General features: G+C 50.2%; 1 protein-coding gene and 1 pseudogene across 1 annotated transcript in view; both read left to right on the top strand.

Moving 5' to 3' along the window:
- Nucleotides 1-18,900, top strand: part of LOC110298578 (guanylate cyclase D) — a 37,237-nt gene that overhangs the window by 7,576 nt on the left and 10,761 nt on the right. The window contains exons 5-15 of the mRNA XM_085842448.1: nucleotides 1,711-2,006; nucleotides 3,481-3,835; nucleotides 5,400-5,484; nucleotides 6,056-6,152; nucleotides 6,234-6,362; nucleotides 8,082-8,162; nucleotides 10,560-10,736; nucleotides 10,915-11,071; nucleotides 11,294-11,443; nucleotides 14,328-14,476; nucleotides 16,238-16,401. Of these exons, the coding sequence (XP_085698574.1) occupies nucleotides 1,711-2,006; nucleotides 3,481-3,835; nucleotides 5,400-5,484; nucleotides 6,056-6,152; nucleotides 6,234-6,362; nucleotides 8,082-8,162; nucleotides 10,560-10,736; nucleotides 10,915-11,071; nucleotides 11,294-11,443; nucleotides 14,328-14,476; nucleotides 16,238-16,401 (1,840 nt within the window). The remainder of the gene's footprint in view (nucleotides 1-1,710; nucleotides 2,007-3,480; nucleotides 3,836-5,399; nucleotides 5,485-6,055; nucleotides 6,153-6,233; nucleotides 6,363-8,081; nucleotides 8,163-10,559; nucleotides 10,737-10,914; nucleotides 11,072-11,293; nucleotides 11,444-14,327; nucleotides 14,477-16,237; nucleotides 16,402-18,900) is intronic.
- On the top strand, nucleotides 7,193-7,604 carry LOC110298579 (U6 snRNA-associated Sm-like protein LSm6 pseudogene; annotated as a pseudogene).

Below are 18,900 nucleotides of genomic sequence, written 5' to 3'. Positions count from 1 at the left end.
TAGCTTCATCTTCCTGGGTTTCCTAGGAAAAGGATGATAGTTGGAACCTGACCTCATCTCAGTGAACGCTGGCCTTCTCTGCCGTGGCTATGCGCCTATCAGGAACCCGAGGTGGGAAGAGAGCAGAGGAGCAGGGGGAATCTGTGGACCTTTACCCCGAGTGGGGCCACTCTACCTTGTCCCTGGGGAGGCCATTAAAGGCTGTGGTGTAGACGACCTTGCTATGAAAAACAGTACCTGAGAAAAACCGCTTGGAAGGAGGGAAGCTTTTCTTGGGTCTTCAGCTCAAGGTCAGACGGGTCCAATGCTTTGGGCCTGAGGTGAGACGGGATATCCTGGTGTCAGGAGCAGTGACTCCCTCCTGGCACCAGGAACCAGAGTCAGGAAGGGGTGAGGTTAACTTTCAGAGGTGTGGTCCCAGTGACCCACTCCCTCTAGCTAGGTCCCACACCCCATTGCCTCCCAACAATACCACCAACTACGAACCCATCCACGGATGAAGGCGGAGACCACCAACCATGGACCAAAACTTCAATGCATGATCTTTTGGAGGACAGACACTTCAGAGCCAATCCATAAAGGATACTTCTTTTACTAAAGTAAAACGTATGTCTCTGTATCTGCTTGGCCTTTAGGTGTCACCCAAGGTCACAGTTAAAGTTGTAGGCTGATTATGAATGAAGCAAAATGTGGTCAGATGGTGGAATATTATACAGCCATATAAAAGATGAATTGTTGGCGCTTGCCATCAAGAGGAACCCCGAGTACTTTCAGAAAAAGAAGTCAGACACTAAGGATCATGTGTCAGATGAAATATTCAGACCAGACAATCTTCTGAGATGGGCGGGCAGGTGTGTCAGTGGGGTGACACACACCCTGCAGATTAAATAGCAAATACATCCAAACTACCAAAATGTACACATTTAAGGATATGATTTCTGATATGGAAATCATCTTAATTTTAAAAAAAATTAAGATAAGCACAATGCCATAAACCTATAATCCCAGCAGTGGGTAGACTGAGGCAGGAGAATCACAGTCCGTGGCCAGTGTGGACTACATGACAAGACTCTATTCCGAAACACGTACACAAATCTTTTTAAGTATATAAACTGGTAGTGACCCCTGGGTTCAAGGCTTAGCTCTACCACCATGGTGCTTGTATGTTCTGGGGAAATTCGTAAACCTCTCTGTGCCTAAGTTTCCTCTCCTGAGGTTGATAATGATAAACATCTATCTTCATGCTGTGGCTTTTTGTTTGTTGGTTGGTTGGTTTGTTGGTAGACAGAATGTTACCATGTAAGCCCAGTCTCTCCTTAAACTCATAATCCTCCTGCCTCCCTGTCTCAGTGTCCTCAGTGTTGGCATTACATGTGAATACCCCAGTCAGCAGTGAATGACTAAATGAAAGGGTACTTGGAACAACCACAGAAAAATAGCAGTAATCATCAGGGCCTGCAGGTTCAGTTTCTAGGACGAAAGGTCAGAGGGCATTCTAGATTGAGAGAATTTTTTCCCCCTAGATTTGGTGCCTTAGCCATAATTAGATTCAGATAGAGGGCAAATCTCACTTATACCCAGAATGCTGTGGGGCTGGGGCTAAAAGTATGACCATGGATTTTGGAAGCTCTGAGGCCTCGGGATTTGGGGTTTCTGACAAGGACTGGAGTGCACAGGTGACCCTGCATGTCCACCCACCCCACCCCCCAGTTGTGGTTCTGTGCATGCACTCGGCGCTGCTTGGAGGCCTGGAGCAGACCACCCTGCTGCACTGTGCCTGGGAGGAGGGCCTTACAGACGGAAGGCTGGTCTTCCTGCCCTACGACACGCTGCTCTTTGCCCTGCCCTATCGCAACCGCTCCTACCTGGTCCTGGATGACCATGGGCCCCTTCAGGAGGCCTACGACGCAGTACTCACTGTCAGTCTTGAGTCCAGTCCTGAGAGCCACGCCTTCACTGCTACCAAGATGAGTGGAGGGGCAGCTGCCAACTTGGAGCCAGAGCAGGTGAGTGTGTCAGGTTCTCTCAAGCCTTAGAGGATGGAGCCCTGAGCCAGTGTATGTGCCCACTCTAGCCATTACAGGTCTTCCTGGCTTGGGCTAGTGACACATCTGGCTAGCCATTTGCACCCCACTGGCCACATGGCCTGTGTCTGCCTGCCTAGCCCTAATTATGGGCTTGTGAGCTTGTGGACACCCTCCCTCCCTCCCTCCATACCTCCCTCCCTCCATACCTACCTACCTCCCTCCCTCTCCCACTGCTTCTTCCTCCTGTTCCCCTTCCTCCCTCCCTCCTCTCTCTCATCTTCCCTTCTGCTCTGTTGTAATCTCCAGTTACAGTGTACGCGATTCCAGCCACTCTTCTTCTCATGGCATCCTACTTCTGACTCAATCTCTCTAGCAGGTTGTGAAAACCAGAAGAAAAAAAAAGTGTCAGGGTGGACTTTTTGAGGTCACTGTGACTATAGAAAGTGTTAGTTTTGACTTATCAGATTCAGCTGAACTCCACTGCCTGCTTCTTTTTTGTTGTTGTTTTGTTTTGGTTTGGTTTGGTTTGGTTTGGTTTTGGAGACAAGGCTCTCTGTGTAGCCTAGCTTTCCTGGGACTTTGTAGAGCAGGCTGGTTTCAAACTCAGAGGTCCATCTACCTCTGCCTCCTGAGTGCTGGGATTAAAGGCGTTTGCCACCACTGCCTATTCACACCTGCTTCTTAATGAAGCAAGATAGTAGTGGCTTGAGGTGCCTACAGGGATGCAGGTGCTGAAGGAGGTTCCTCATCTCCTGACACTTGGCATCATCACACGCCAGGAGTCAGGGACCTGTCGATAAAACAAAACAGGCTTTATTCTGTTAGGGAACACAAACAACAACCAAAAAACAAGATACACAAATCCAGAATGATGGTACTACACAGAAAGTAGACGAGGATCAAGGGATGGAGAGGGGTTGGCGTGGAGGAGTGGACAACAGGGACATGATGGGCCAGGAAGGCCCCCAGGAGGAGGTGACACCTGAGTGAACCAGGTGTCACCTGATGGGCTACAGATTAAAAATACCTTTCTATGTCGAATTCATACCACATACATTATATATAATATCACTGTCATATATTGCTGGGCAAGGACACTCTTGTTTATGTATCCCATGCTGTCCTTATATAAGAAGATTTTAGTTCATTTTGTAACTATGTCTGTGTGGAGCGCTGAGGGATGGAGAAGTATCCAGATGAGGACCTGAACAAAGAGCAGAGAGGCAGGACTTGCTAGAACCACAGCTTTGCTTTTGGAAGCTTTGAGATACATCTGAGTTAGAGGATAGCACAGCAGTGATGGTAACCATGGAGACAATGGGGATGCTCAGTGGGGCTGGGGTAATGTGTGGCCAAACGGGGGACAGTGCCAGGGAGAGGACAACAGTGTAAAAAATCCTGCAGGTCCCTGAGATGTCCAGGGTGCTCGGATGGAGGACTGTCTCTCCCACAGGTGTCCCCACTCTTTGGAACTATCTATGATGCCGTCATCCTGTTGGCCCATGCCCTGAACCGATCTGAGACCCATGGAGCAGGGCTCTCAGGGGCTCACTTAGGGGACTACGTAAGAGCTCTTGATGTGGCTGGTTTTAGCCAGAGAATCCGGACAGATGGGAAAGGCAGAAGGCTAGCCCAATATGTCATCCTGGACACAGATGGTGAAGGAAGCCAGTTGGTTCCTACCCACATTCTGGACACAGGCACATGGCAGGTGCAGCCTCTGGGAAAGCCTATACACTTTCCTGGGGGGAGCCCTCCAGCCCACGACGCCGGCTGCTGGTTTGACCCCAACACACTATGCATCAGAGGTAATTCATGGTCCACCCACTAATCTTTAATCTGTCTAGCCAGTCATCTGTCCATCCATCCACCCACTAATCTTTAATCTGTCTAGCCAGTCATCTGTCCATCCATCCACACACCTATCCTTCCTTTCATCCATTGGCCCACTCTTTCTTCCTTACATGCAACCATCTGTCTGTCCACCCGTCCATCCATCTATTTGTCCATCCATCCTCCCAATCCATCTATTCATCTAACCATCTTCTCACCTGCCTACCTATCCCTCCACCCATCCACTGCCAACCCACCCATTCACCCATCTCCCCACCCATGTACCCATTCCATCGGTTCGCCTATCTTGTCTCTCCATGTTTACTCAGCCATCCTACACTAAAACTCTCCATGTGGGTGATCAGTCCTACAAAGGGAGGGAGAGCAAATTTAAAGAAGAGTTATGACCATTCCTGGGGAAGCCTGACTCAGTAGCTGAGAAACACCAGGAGAGACCAGCAAGGCCTCCCCTTGGATGATCAGGGCTAGAGATGCTCCCAGCTTATAGATCTCCTAAGTGCCTCACAGCCTGTGCATAGGCCATTACCTTCCATAGACACCACTAAAGCATTGAAGTTCAGAAAGCCTTGGTGACTTGCCGAGAGTCCCACAGGGAAGCAGTAGCTGAGCTCATGCTGGACCCAAGTCTGCTGAATCCAAAACAGATTCATTTTCCTTATGACCACTGGTGGCTGTGGGGCAAGAGGCCCACACAGTTCTGATTTCTGTCATTCATCCATCCTGGCTATCATCCTTTATGACACATGTGACTGAATTCTCATACATGTATACAGGCACATACGTACAAGCACATTCTCTAATGCACAAGTGATCATTATGGTGGCAGTGGCAGGGTTAACCAGACTTGTATATGTCCCTGTCCTGCCTCAAACTTTCTGTACCTCCTGTTGTCCAGGCTCAGCCAACCCGGATCTTTTAACTCTAATCTACAGACACAGCAACTCATGCATCTTATCTTCCCAAACACTTTCCAAACAGAGGTGGCAACCCCTCAGGCCTCCCCTAACAGGAACGCCTATATTCATGACCCTGGTGCCACCTCAGCTTGCCTAACCACATCTGATCTGTAACATGTGTGTGTTCTCTACCACAAGCAAGCACTTCAGCACCGAGCCACACCCGTGCCTTCTTGGTCCTTATACACCAGCTCCTCCCAGAGCATCCTTCATCTCAGTGTGCCCAACCAGGCAGGACCATCTGCCACCAGACTACATGTGCATACGGAGAAGCCTCTGGGGAGGGAGGAGCCAAAGCCCTCACCTGCTTATCTGCCCCTCTTTTCTTCTATGAACAGTGACTCCTGCCCCCTGACCCACCACTGCTTGCTCTCAGGAGTAGGAGAGAACAGGACGAAGACCCTGTCCTCCCACAGACACTCAAAGACAAAGCCTCCAGAGGCCTCCAGAGGCTTCAGCCCCAGACAGTCAGAGATGGCTAGAGCCCACACAGGGTAGGGATTTGAGAAGGCGGCAGCAGAGCCAGGACTGATCACTAATGACCCTGTCTTTCCTTGCATAGGTGTGCAGCCCCTGGGCAGCCTCCTGACTCTGACGATAGCCTGTGTCCTGGCACTGGTTGGTGGATTCCTTGCTTACTTTATCAGGTGAGGCTGACAGGCCTGGCTCAGACTGAGTCCCTTGTCCTATGGGGTCTCCCTTGGCAAGCCACAGGGGCTTTCCTCACCTCTATTTCTAGATCTCAGGGCCTCCTTTCCCTCTCTTAGCTGCACTCAACAAGAAGAATTAGGAGTTCCGGCTGCCTCCTGAGAGGTCTGTCTGAGACTTGAGGAAGAAGCCTGTGACATTGGATGAGGCTCTGCCTCTGAGCTTTAGGCTCCTATTTGTACAGCGAGAGGCTAGCCAGGCCCATCCAAGGGATCCCTTCTCTTTGCAAACATGTTTCACCTCTCAGATGCTCCTGAGCCCCAGTCATATCTGGAAACCTTCTATGTTCATCTCTTACAAAGCCTCAAGGAACCTGGTTTACGCACCAGTAGGCCCATGGGGCCCTGGGAAGTTGCAGACCTGAGACCAAGGCCAATGGGTTCTGTATTGGTAGCACTCATCACCTGCCAGTCCTGGAGCTGGCATGGAATGAGATGTGGAAAGATGAGGGGGTGGTGCTGAGTCCAGGCAGGGTCAATAGCCCGAATGAGGTCCTCTTTTCATCTTCAGGTTAGGCCTCCAGCAGCTGCGGCTGTTGCGGGGCCCCCATCGGATCCTGCTGACATCTCAGGAGCTCACCTTCCTCCAGCGGACGCCCAGCCGGAGGGTGAGTGGGCAGACCTGGGCTGGGTAGGCAGAAGGGCACCCTGCATCTAGCCTCTTGAACCCCGCCCCATACCTATCCCAGAGGCCACAAGTGGACAGCGGCAGTGAGTCAAGAAGTGTGGTGGATGGTGGAAGTCCACGGTCGGTGACCCAGGGGTCAGCAAGGAGCCTACCAGCCTTCCTGGAGCACACCAACGTGGCTCTGTACCAGGTGAGGGCTGCTGACACTCCAGTACCAGGCCGGGAACTGGTTGTGGCCAGTTTGGAAGAAGCCAATCAAAGATAGTCTTAGGCTTCCAGGGGGCCCTAGTTTTGGGGTTTTCTTGGTTGCTCCGGCACATGGCTCCAGAAATGGGAAACAGGAAAAGACACATCGCTCCTGCTGGCATGGTTCATGAGCCGACCTTGGGAGTCAGTCTCAGCCACTCACTCAGCTTTGGCCTTGGCCCAAGTCACCCCCTGATCAGTGACATCCCCAGCCCCTAAAGCAGTGAAGGCAGGACTCGGCCATAGACACCTCCAGGTAGAAGCTGGGCCCCTGGGCTAACAGGGAGCCTATAGAGAGAAAGGTCAAACAAGCAGGGTTATGCTGGGGAGATCACAGCCACTTCCCAGGCACCCTTAGTCTCAAGTTCAACCGTTCTTTGCCACAGTTCCTGAACATGGCTAATTGTTTCCATAGGAAGCAGTGTGAGGCTCCTGTTGCTTATTTTTTCCACCTATCCCCCTGGGCAACCCCACCTTTTCCTTTTCCTACCAAAAGGAGGCTTTCCTGACACACAAAACACAATAGCCAGCAGGCTGCAGGTGAGGCTGTATGGAGGAGCCAGTTCCCTAGGGATCAGAGCAGAGGGCTGGGACCACAGTGGGCCTCATCTCACGCCTCTTCTGAAGGCCCAAGTCACAGCTAGCTTATCCCAGGTACCTGAATTCTTCCTGGTAAAGATCCAGCTAGGGGCGCGCGTCCTCGGAGGCCCGGTCTGTGAGCATTCTGGATCCGGCTGCAATATGAGCCTGGGGCCGCGACAGGTGAAATGGTGATGAGTTACACAAGCTGCACAGATAATTAAGTAGCAGAGATTAGAACTCAGGTTTCCTGCCTCCCAAGGTTGTTAAACATGAGCCTGCGGAAGCAAACCCCTAGCGACTTCTTAAAGCAGATCATCGGGCGGCCAGTTGTGGTGAAATTAAATTCTGGCGTGGATTATCGAGGGGTCCTGGCCTGCCTGGATGGCTACATGAATATAGCCCTGGAACAGACAGAGGAGTATGTAAATGGACAGCTGAAGAATAAGTATGGAGATGTGTTCATCCGAGGAAACAATGTGCTGTACATAAGTACACAGAAGAGGAGGATGTGAAGACACCAGGAGGCACTGCTCTTCAGAGATGGATAGATGAAGTGGTTTTGGTTCTCTTACCATCTTAGTTGGCCTGTTTTCATGGTGGTTGGTGGGGGTTTGTTTGTTTAATTGACATTGGAATAAGATAGAGGTATTGCATTACAGATTGACTCTTAAGTTTTTCACACACACACACACACACACACACACACACACACACACACACACACAAAGATCCAGCTCCGATCCTGTTTCCTACCAGTACCTCCGTAACCCCCACCTTTTGGTTGCCTTGCTTTGCAGACTTGGAAGCTGAGGCTCAGACTAGAAGTTATCTACCCAGGTCAGAGTTCCAGGGAGGCCAAAGGACAAACGGACCTCAGGTCGACCAGCCAAAGACTGCCCCTGGCCCACCCTGAGTCTCAATAGAAGTCTGTTTACTGTTCCCATTAACCAGGCTAGGCCCAGTTCAGAACACAGAAAAGGCATGCATTGGGTAGACACTGAGGTCAAGAGGTGGCGGGAGTGTTCTGAGATCACCCAGCTAGTGAACTAAAGCAGGCAAACTCTTGTTCTTGCTTAAACAGGGAGAGTGGGTATGGCTGAAGAAGTTTGAAGCAGGCGTGGCTCCTGATCTGCGGCCAAGTAGCCTCAGCTTCCTGAGAAAGGTAAGACCTCAGAGGGAGGCATGTGCTCAGCACACCCTCACAGGTCTGGATTGGTCCCTTTCATCATGATCGTCACCCAGCCAGCATCACACCAGTTGCATGGTCACCTTCACACACCAGTATCCCATAATCCGTGCCAACATCCTAACAGAAGTCTCACCATAACTGTCTGGACGCAGCTCTTTCTCTCCCAGTAATGGAACCTGGGTACCACCACATATCCTTAGCCTGTGCCTGCCTCCCTGTGTCCATCCCTGGATTTGCTATTTTCCTGTTGGCCAGGCAAAGTCCTGGCCTTTGGAGAAGGGGTTCCTCAGAGAGCTTCAGGCACCATCACTAACTGTCCCCAGGATTATCACCATCACATGGGAGGAAGGGCAGGGCCCAGGAAGACCTCAGGTGGTGTCCTGTAAGGCAGAGCCAATACCACCCAGCCAGGGGAGTTGTGAGAAGGGCAGGGAGTGTACAGGGTGACCTAGAGCCGTCTCCAGCAAGTGACAATGCCTTTGAGAAATGGTGAATTTTATTCAGTTGTAACTTTTATTATTTATTATTATTATTATTCCCAGCATTCGAGATCTTAAATGCAGTTCAGAGAGATTAAGTGACTGGAGATAGTTAGGCATTTCCCTGTAGCTACTGTGAGCAGCTTCTCTAAGAAAAAGGGTCTTACATGCGGGGTCAGCCACATTTGTAGGTTGCTTGGGGTAGCTACAGAACTTCCCAGAGCCTTTATTGTGCCATTCTGGCTGTCTACTGGTGTATTGCAGTATACTCTAAAGTACTGTGTCTAAAACTGATGATGATTTTTGCATCTTATACTTTTGTAAGAAATTTGATTAGGACTTGATTGGGCAATTCTATTCAGTTTTGCAGTGGGTGGGAATCAGCCTATAAGGCTCAGTGGTCAGAACTTGGCAAGCTGTGGCCTGCAGGCCAAATCCGACCCAAGGCATGTCTTTACCAATAATGTTGGGACACAGCCACACGCTCTCCTTTGTGTATTGTCTATAGCTGCTTCCCTGCCACAGTGGTGGAAGTGAGGGTTTGTGACAGGGATGTGTAAAGTCTAAAATATTTACTATCAGGATCACTTCGGATGGTTTCTTGGTCCACAGGGACTGAAGAGCTTCATTCGCAGGCAGGGCAGCTGAGGACTAAGCTTCACCGGATATGACTTCTTTCTTAAACTCTGAAGGCATCCACTAGTCTCTCTGGGTCCAGAGAAGGGCTTCATACTTGGGATGCTGCAGGCCATTTGAAGTGGAAACTGCCCTTTCCTAAACTCTGAACCCCCCAAACATACAAGACCACCCCACGGTGCTCAGGAGTTCATATTAGTCACTGAGCACACTCAGGGGGAGGGGGTGTCAGAGATCACCTCTCCATTGGCAGGACTGGCAAAGGCTTCAGGGCCATCCTTATCTCTCCATGCAAGCTTCTGCCTTGGGCATGTCGGAGGAGGGAGAACATTTAGTTGAGTCCTGAGTCATGTTTGTGAAGAAAGCCTTGCCAAACAAGGGTTTACTCTGTCCTGCTTGGACCCAGTCACTGGGGAGGCTGCTTTCTTTCACTGCAGGCAGGAATCCTTGAGCTTTCCTTCCTCCTGCAATCCTGTGGGCTGTTGGGGAAAGGATCAGTAGTTTCCAGATCATTGGCTTCAGTCAAGTTGAGAAATAGACCTAAATCTGACTACTGGAGATACTGACACCTCCCCCACTCACCCATCCTAGATGCTTCCACTCATTCCTCCATCCATCCATCCATCCATCCATCCATCCATCCATCCATCCATCCATTCATCTAACCATCCATCCATTCATCTATCCATCTGTTCATTCATCTAACTATCCATCCATCATCTATTCATCCATCCATCCATCCATCCATCCATCCATCCATCCATCCATTCATCTAACCATCCATCCATTCATCTATCCATTTGTTCATTCATCTAACTATCCATCCATCATCTATTCATCCATCCATCCATCCATCCATCCATCCATCCAACCATTTGCCTATCCATCCATCCATTCTTTCATTCATCTATCCATCCATTCTTCCATTCATCTATCTATCTATCCATTTGTCTATCTATCTATATATCCATCAATGTGTCTATATGATCATCCACCCACCTATTTCCTCATCCAATCCCTGTCCATTTATATTCATCAACTCATCAATCCATCCATTCAATTATCCCACCTATCAACATCCACCACCATCTACCTACTACTGCCCATCTATCTACCTACTTATCCCCTTGTCCATCTATCTGTCCATCCAGCCACCCATCCATTCACCCCATCCAACCACCTCATTACCCATCTACCCCAGGGGGCCTTGATGAAGGCCCCCTGGGGGACTCTAAGGTGCCCCTTGTCTCTGCAGTTGCGGGAGATGAGTCATGAGAATGTTACTGCCTTCCTGGGCCTCTTTGTGGGCCCTGGGGTCAGTGCAATGGTGTTGGAGCACTGTGCCCGTGGCAGCCTCGAGGACCTGCTGCAGAATGAGGACCTGAGGCTAGACTGGACCTTCAAGGCCTCCTTACTGTTGGATCTGATCAGAGTGAGAGCCTCCCTATGAGCTAAGTCAAGGGGGAGGGGTAGATGGGAAGCACTCAGATTTCCCCTGCCTTTAAAAATCAAACAGGATAAAAGCAGAGCTGAGGCCAGAAGGCCACTGGGTTCTGTGGACAGTCCATGGTCCTTCTCACTCCTCACTGACCCCAAATGCCCCCTCCCAGGGTTTGCGGTATCTGCACCATCGGCGCTTCCCCCACGGGCGCCTCAAGTCCAGGAACTGTGTGGTGGACACTCGCTTTGTGCTCAAGATCACTGACCATGGCTATGCAGAGTTCCTGGAGTCTCACTGTTCTTCCAGGTCCCAGCCAGCCCCAGAAGGTCAGCTTGGGAGCAAGGGGCCATGAGTAGGGTGTGGTACATTGGTGCTTGTGACACCAGGGAAGAAAGGGATCTCCAGTACCCCACAGTTTCTGTGTTTGGACCTAGAACTGATGAACTTTCTGTTCTGGAAGAACCTGAGGCCCTTAACCTGGGAATCCAGGAGAGCAGACACACTCGGGAACAGGGTGTGATGGCCGCGTGACCCTTTCTTGTTTGCAGAGCTTCTGTGGACAGCTCCTGAGCTGCTGCGGGGGCCTGGGGGTCCTGGGAAGGCCACCTTCAAAGGTGATGTTTTCAGCTTGGCCATCATCCTGCAGGAGGTACTGACCCGAGACCCACCCTACTGCTCCTGGGGACTCTCAGCAGAAGGTAAATGTCTTCCTCCCCTTCTTGGCCTCCCTGGCTGCTGTCATGGATAGCTAGGAAGTTCTGTGACTTTCAGGAAAGTTGGGCACACATGCCTAAAGCCTAACGGTGAGAACTGCTGTCTGTAGCAGCTCACACAAAGTGGTTGGCCAGCTGTGGACATTGTGTGAGCAGTAAACCCTTGCTTCTTCTCCCAAGAAGATGTGTGCTTCCCACACACATCTGCGAGTGTTCCTCCCTGGGCCATATGTCCCCTCTCAGCCCGTCACCGCCCTGTGTCTATGCTCTATTGACTTACACAGCCCACACCCACTCTGAGTCCCAATGTTCTCATCTTTAAAATGGAGTTCCAATATAACTGTGTTGGACATTAGGCTCTGTGCTGATGTGGCCGGGTAGCATCGTGTTTGGAAGGTTGGTTACTTGCCCAGAGGGCACGCTATCTGAAGTCTCTGTCTCCATTTTCCAGGTGTTTGCCACACATACTTCCCCATTACCACCTGCCTTGTAGATTTTTTTTTCTCTTGCCACCCTAATCCCAGGGCCAGTCTTCAGAAATGTCTTTCCATTATGTGGTCTCTGTCAGGGCTCCCTGGACCTTAGGATGCTCCTGCAGGTACCCCTCAACTCCCCATCTGCCCAGTCCCAGAGACCTGTCTCCTTATCCAGGCATGGCATTCTCAGGAACCAGAAGCCAACACTGTTGAGAACAGAGACATGTTGGGTGTGAACTGTGGACCTGGCACAGCAGGAGAACCTGGAGAGCGGCGCAGGCCATCGCTCTCATCCTGCATGCATTTTCTAACCTTGGATATGCTGGCACCCTGGTCTGGGGGGAATGGCTCAGTCAGCAAAGCTCTTACCAAGCAATTGTGAGGACCTGAGTGTGGTTTCCCAGTCCTACATAAAAATCTGGGTGTGGTGGCACGGCACCAGGGAGGAAGAGACAGAAGGAGCCCAGGGGATGCTAGCCAGACAGTTTAGCCAAGCTGGCAAGCTCCAAGTTTATTGAGAGATCCTGTCATTAAAAATACTATGGAGATTGATTAGGGGAGATACCGAACATCAACCTCCGACCTGTATGTGCTTGCCAGCCACACAGTGCACCCCCACCTCTACACCCACCCCCCCATACACACCCTATGCAGAATGTTGGAGCCCCCACGCTGTCTTCAGCTTTTACTATCTGCTGACGGCAGCAACCCCGATGACAGATGCTACTCAGAAATCTGAGATGCTTTGAAATGGATTTACATTTCATTCATCACGATGCAAACGGTATGCTTTCAAAGCACAGCTGCCCGAGTGTGCATGGTCTGTATCATTTCCATCTGCACGCACCTCTTTGTAAGCACACAGTCTCTCAGTCCCTGTGGTTTGAGGCCCTTGGAGTCTGACGCCTGAGGCTGGGACCCTCTAGACAGCATATTTTCATGTCTGCTTTTTACTGTCCTGTTTAGATGCCCCAGCCCCAGCCTGAGAAGCCTCAGTCTCCTTGTCTATAACATTGGACATTAGTAGACAGTGTATGATAGCACTGACCTGTAACTTCAGCATTTGGGAAGCAGAGGCAGGGGGATGGCAAATTTGAGTAAAATCTGAGCTATATTGTGAGTTCCAGACAAGCATGGACTACACTGTTTCAAAAACACAGCAATCAGGGCTGGGGACAGAGCTCCTCTGGCAGAGTGGTAGCCCAGCATGAACAAAGCCCTCAGTTTGAACCTTAGCATGGTATAACCAGGCATGGTGGCACGTGGCCATAGAATTTGGGATCAACATTTGGGACACATCTGAATCAGAAATCTGAGATCATCTTTGTCCTCATAAGAAGTTTGAGGCCAGCCTGGGAAAGACTCCCATCTCAAACAAAACAAATACAAACCTACAAACAAAACAAAACAAAACAAAACAAAACAAAACAAAACAAAACAAAACAAAGCAAAGCAAAGCAAAGCAAAGCAAAGCAAAAAAAAACAAAAAAACAAAAAAAAAACCAACCCCAAAACTGTAAAGAGATAGTGATTCCTTTACTATCTCCATCAAGGTAGCCAACCTAAGGTAGAGAGAAGAGGACTGTAGAGGAACAGGCTTCTCACAGGCTCCATGACAGGAGGGTCCCAGGTCTCCTTGCGGGGTTCCCCTGCTGTGCCCTGACCTACATAGACTGTACGTAGATGACAGAAACCTATGTTGAGCTTCAGGCTCAGAACCTGAGCATGGCGTGCAGGTCCTCCTCTCCCCCTTGATGAATTCTTGGCTCTGCCAGCGGCAGGTGTCTGGAGTGGGGTGTGGTACCAGGGCATAGAGTGGCAGAGCCAGAGAGCCAGGACACTGATCTCTCAGCCTTGATATAGTGACATGGTCCTCCCCCTGTGGATCAGGAATACCTAGGTGCTGAGGGCTGTATTCTCCTCTTTTGCGAAGTCTCTGGATGTTTAGACTGGTAGGAAGAGCTGTGTGGTTGGGTTTCAAGAGCAAGGCTAGAACAGTAGCGTTGGGGAGAGTCTGTCAGGTGCCAGGCACCACCTTCCACACCTCCTCCCTCAGCACCCTTCAAGAGGAGGCCCTTGCTAATCCCATTTCACAGATGAGGAGACCGAGGCTGAGGGTTTACTATTTTCTCCACCACCCCATAGAGAGTGATAGCATATTCAGGATTTAAACCTAGTTCGCCTCATCCAAATCTTCCTCTAGCCACAGCCTGAAGGAGATCCAGGAGAACAACAAGGTGGTAATGCACTGACCAGCCAGGCATGAGTCATGGATGAAAGAGCTTGGGGAGCATCCCTAGGGCCAGAACCCCCCATCTCGGCCCTGCCCCAAGACCCCCTCCTATAATCTCTCAAGGCAGTTTGACCCAAGGTATCCATGGGGTTTGCTGCAGAGATCATCCGGAAGGTGGCATCTCCCCCTCCTCTGTGCCGGCCACTGGTGTCCCCTGACCAGGGTCCCCTCGAGTGTATCCAGTTGATGCAGCTATGCTGGGAGGAAGCTCCAGATGACAGGCCAAGCTTGGACCAGATCTACACACAGGTCAGTGCTCCCCAGAGGAGCAGGTGCCTATAAGCAATGCTGTCCACAGGCCTCATTGGCCCCATACAGGCCTTGTGCATTTCCAGAGTCTGGAAATGCCAGGTAGTCAGGGGACATAGGCCAGCAACACCCCTCTGAGGGGGACAGTCTTAGAGAGCCATGTTTGCCAGTGCCCAGCCTGTTTTAAGTCATTCCATCCTGAAGGTGACCTTTTGAAGCACAACGCCATGGTCATGCTTCTGTAGGAGATAAATGAGGCAGAGACAAGTACCCAAGGGATGTGTCTGTCTGTCTGAAGAGCCTCACCCAGAACCAGGCCTCCTAGCACCTGAGAAGCCCTTAATGACTATGGAGACAACCCTGGTTCCCAAGTCACTGAAGAGATTAGAGGGACTCTGGGGTCCCCTGGCCAGCCTTGGGACTGTAGTGGAACGGCTGAGGCAAGCCTGCACGAGTTCTCAGGGCTGTGTGGGCCTGACTGGGCAGGACAGCTCTCCTCCAGGACCAGCCCATCAAACCCAGGGGCACATCTCTGCCTCCTGTTCTACTCTCACAGTCCCCAGTCACAGCACCAAGTTACCAAGGTGAAGTTCAACAAGCCAGAGGGGCAGCTGAGGAGGGGCAGAGGCAACCTGGGAGGCAGAGACAATCTGCAAGGCTCCTTGGGGTGTTAGCACACATGCCCATGCCTACTGTAGCATCATGGGTAGTACCCACATCGCAGATGGGGACCTGAGTTTCAGAGTTACCGAGCTCCAAGGCTTATGGGGGGGTGGGGGGAAGAGATGAGTTATAATGAGCACAGGTTCCTCAAATACCAGGCTGTCATCTCCTGTGGAGGTTAGAGGTCATCCTAGCTATGAAGCCAGGGGATGAGGCACTGGCTCTGAGTGAAGGGTGCCTGTGAGAAAGACCCCTGCCTGAGGCCCATGGCAAAGAAGGGTGGATGGGCTCGCACTGTGCTTGGCATTACAAAGGCAGGACCACATCACATGGCAGGAAAGGCAGAGTCAGACAGCCTGAACTCTTACCCACTGGCTTGGCTAATTAAACTCCCTCTTTCTCTTAGCCTTTTATATGTTGGCTGGAAAGAGGTGTCGTTTATGGCCCAGTGACCTAATATGAAAACCCAAAAGAGGTTTCTCTCTTGTATTTTTTTGGAATAATGGGTTTGATCCTCTGTTTCCATTTGGTTTTGTTGCTAAGAAGCTTGTAGCTAAACAATGATAAATTTCTACCTGCAAACCTCACTCCTGGATTTAACCCTTTTTCTTTTTAATCTTTAGTCTCCTTTGGTCCTAATAGCCTCAGGTATTTAAAGGTTGCAGTAAAGTGGAGTTTCATACAGTTTACTTATCTATTTGTATGCCCACCCATCTGCCTGTCTGTCTGTCCACCTGGCTGTCCATCTATTTAATCACTTATCCATCACTCATCCATCCATCCACTCACCATGCCCCCGTTCATCCATTCACCTATCCATAATGCCTCTACCCATCCATCCACCATTACTGTGAGACCTGGGTTTGTTGATAATGCTTGCCCAGACACAAACTTCTCTGCCAAGCTTCTCTTCCTACTTGCCCATCTCACACAGAGGTTCTCCCACATCCCTCGGGGCCCCTGTGTCCTTATGATTCACATATCATCTTCCATTTCATCCCACCTCCCAAGGCTGGGGCTCTGCCTGGATCCCTCCCAAGCTGTGTGCAGGAGGCACTGATCCTTATGAACGAAACCGAGATCTTGTTTTCTCTTCAGTTCAAAAGCATCAACCAAGGCAAGAAGACCAGTGTTGTGGACTCCATGCTGCGGATGCTGGAGAAGTATTCCGAAAGCCTGGAAGATCTGGTCCAGGAGCGGACTGAGGAGCTGGAACTGGAGAGGCAGAAGACAGAGAGCCTGCTCTCGCAGATGCTCCCTCCGTGAGTGGCAGAGGGTGCCAGTGGCCCCTACCCTCCTCTGGGGCTTTAGAACTCAGGAGGTGCTCAGGGAGCCTGGTCTCGACGAGCTTGTTCAGTAATTCATCCCTACACACTGTGTAAGCACACGTGTGTAAGGGCACAGAGGTCTTTGTGCTCACAGACACACACTAGGGGAACCTGGAATGTTATGCACAGAGAGTTGTTTCTTCAATGGTAGGAATGCAAAACACATTTTCCACCCACTGGAGCAGACAGGCTTTCTAGCCTGGTGAGCTTTGTGAAACCTGTGTGGCCAGAACTCACATCTGTGTGGGGGGCACCAGACGCTCTCCAAGACCCTTCTCTTAAAATTGGTTTCCTCAGTCGCTCTTTATGGAACTTTACAAGAGTTTCAACTTTACAAACAGTTTCAACATAGTCAGGGCTGATCTGTATTTAGCTTACTTTGTTCCTCAAAGAGATTCAAGTATGCTTTGTTGTGCATGTGGGATTGAGTTCATTATCACAAGAACGGTTTTCACCAGATTTTGCTGGGCTTTAATGTGCCTATTGTAAACAAGAGACCACCAGAGTTTGGACCAACACTGGTTCCTGAGTGTTGTGACACCAAACTTCCTTCTTGCCTCCAGAGTCTCTCCCACTGCTGCCCAGGGGAGACCCCTGCAACCATTGCCCACCATGGGGCCATTTGTCATCCCTTGTGCTAAAACCTTCCCCTGATATCAGGTGCTTGGCTATTGATTGCTTAAAGCAGGAACGGAGAATACAAAACATTTCTAGCATCAAGACACAAAGGAATATAGAACAAGTGGTCTTTTAGATCAAGTCTAGGAATGCAATGTCCCTGAGGAATCATAGCAGAAGCAGAGAGCCTGGCTGGAGGCCCCCATTTTCATACTAGCATTGATGCCCCTGAGATCATGTAACAGTTGAAATCTATTGTTCCCCTTTTTAAAAAAAATTCATTAACAATAACTTTATTCTCTAGCAGGTCATTTTTCTACCCCTTCAGTACTTTCCTTTCAGAGAACACAAGTTTTAGAACTGGATCACTTGGCTCTTTCTCTTCTTGTAGCCTCCCAGTTCAAAATGCTTGCATCTCTTAATGGCCAGCATCCTCTTGGATCTGTAGTTGGGCTCAACATCAAGTCTGAGCACAATCTTCTCTGTGGTTTTGGCCTTCTTTCAAAAGATTGGCTTTGTCTGCCCACTGTAGCCACTCTACTTCCGATCCTAGCGCCACTTTCCTTGGGCATACAGGGAAGCCTGGCCCTTCTTATACTGGGCCACTTTGTGAGGCTGTTGCTTGCCACATTTCTTACAGAAAGTCCTTTGGGTTTTAGGTACGTTGGCCACCTTTGCAAAAGAAGTGCCTACGATGAAAACGAGAGACTGGCAGCAGTGATCCCCGTCTCAACCCATTGCTTTTTTATGAATTACAAAAATTGGGGAATTCCAAGGACTGATGACAGGTTCTATATGTCCTAGTTATTGTTCCTGTTCTAGAAGTTGGGCTTGTTTTAATTTTTCCCCCATGAAAGGGCCACTGGTCAATTCATACTGGGTCAATTTCTCCCTTGATTCTGGGTCTGTGGTTGCCCCCTGGGAATCAAATTTGGATCTCCATCCCTTTTTTGCATCATGGAAAAGGGGAGTGGCCTGGGTCCTGGGTGGAGCTTGGCGCCTTGGTCTAGGCCTGCTGATACATGGGTGGGGCCAAGGGCCACTTAGTGACACTGCCACCATCTGCAAAAGGGTGGGAGCCACCCATTTCCTTAGCAAGCCTTGCTCTCTGCTGAGATGTGTCTGGAGTGTCTCCTCTTTATTATGGTCCCCTTGAAGAGAGTCCATTACTACAGCCAGATTGCAAAATAACTGACAGTGATCTTATCTCCCTTTTTATAGGCTCTTTTTACTCTGGCTCCCATGTTCCCGATTGTTGACAGCATGGTTCCTTGTTCAGAACACCAAGGGTTGTATCTTACAGTCGTTTGTGACTTTGTGTCACAGAGCTGCTGCTCCCCTGCATTTGTTGTTGACGGTGGTTGTTTTGTTTTGAGACAGGGTTTCTCTGTGTAGCCTTGGCAGTCCTGGAACTCACCTTGTAGACCAGGCTGGCCTCAAAGTAGGAGCTCATAAGATATCTACCCACCTCTGCCTCCCAAGTACTCAGATTAAAGGTGTGAGTCATCGCCACCAGGTGCTCCCCTGGATTTTAACAGACACCTCAAAAATGGCATAAAATGCATGGTCTTCGAGGACTGAGAACACGTGAGGTGTCACTCTGTGACTTGCGGTGGCAGCTCCTTGGGTGAGGGAAGCAAACTCCTGCCCTCTGCTTCCATTTACATTAAAAACACTCTTACTTCTCTGAGGGTCAAGCCTTCCATGTTGGGAATCAGATGAAAGCGTTTCTGTGACCTTGGTGGGCAGCGGTGGGAGAGACGATGGCGGCAAGAAGGCAGTTTGGTGTCACAACACTCAGGAGCCAGTGTTGGT

The sequence above is a fragment of the Mus caroli genome, unplaced genomic scaffold, assembly GCF_978045245.1.
Source record: "Mus caroli unplaced genomic scaffold, Mus_caroli_1 scaffold_8, whole genome shotgun sequence".
Classification (NCBI taxonomy): Eukaryota; Metazoa; Chordata; class Mammalia; order Rodentia; family Muridae; genus Mus; species Mus caroli.
This window is presented reverse-complemented; position numbering and strand designations above follow the sequence as displayed.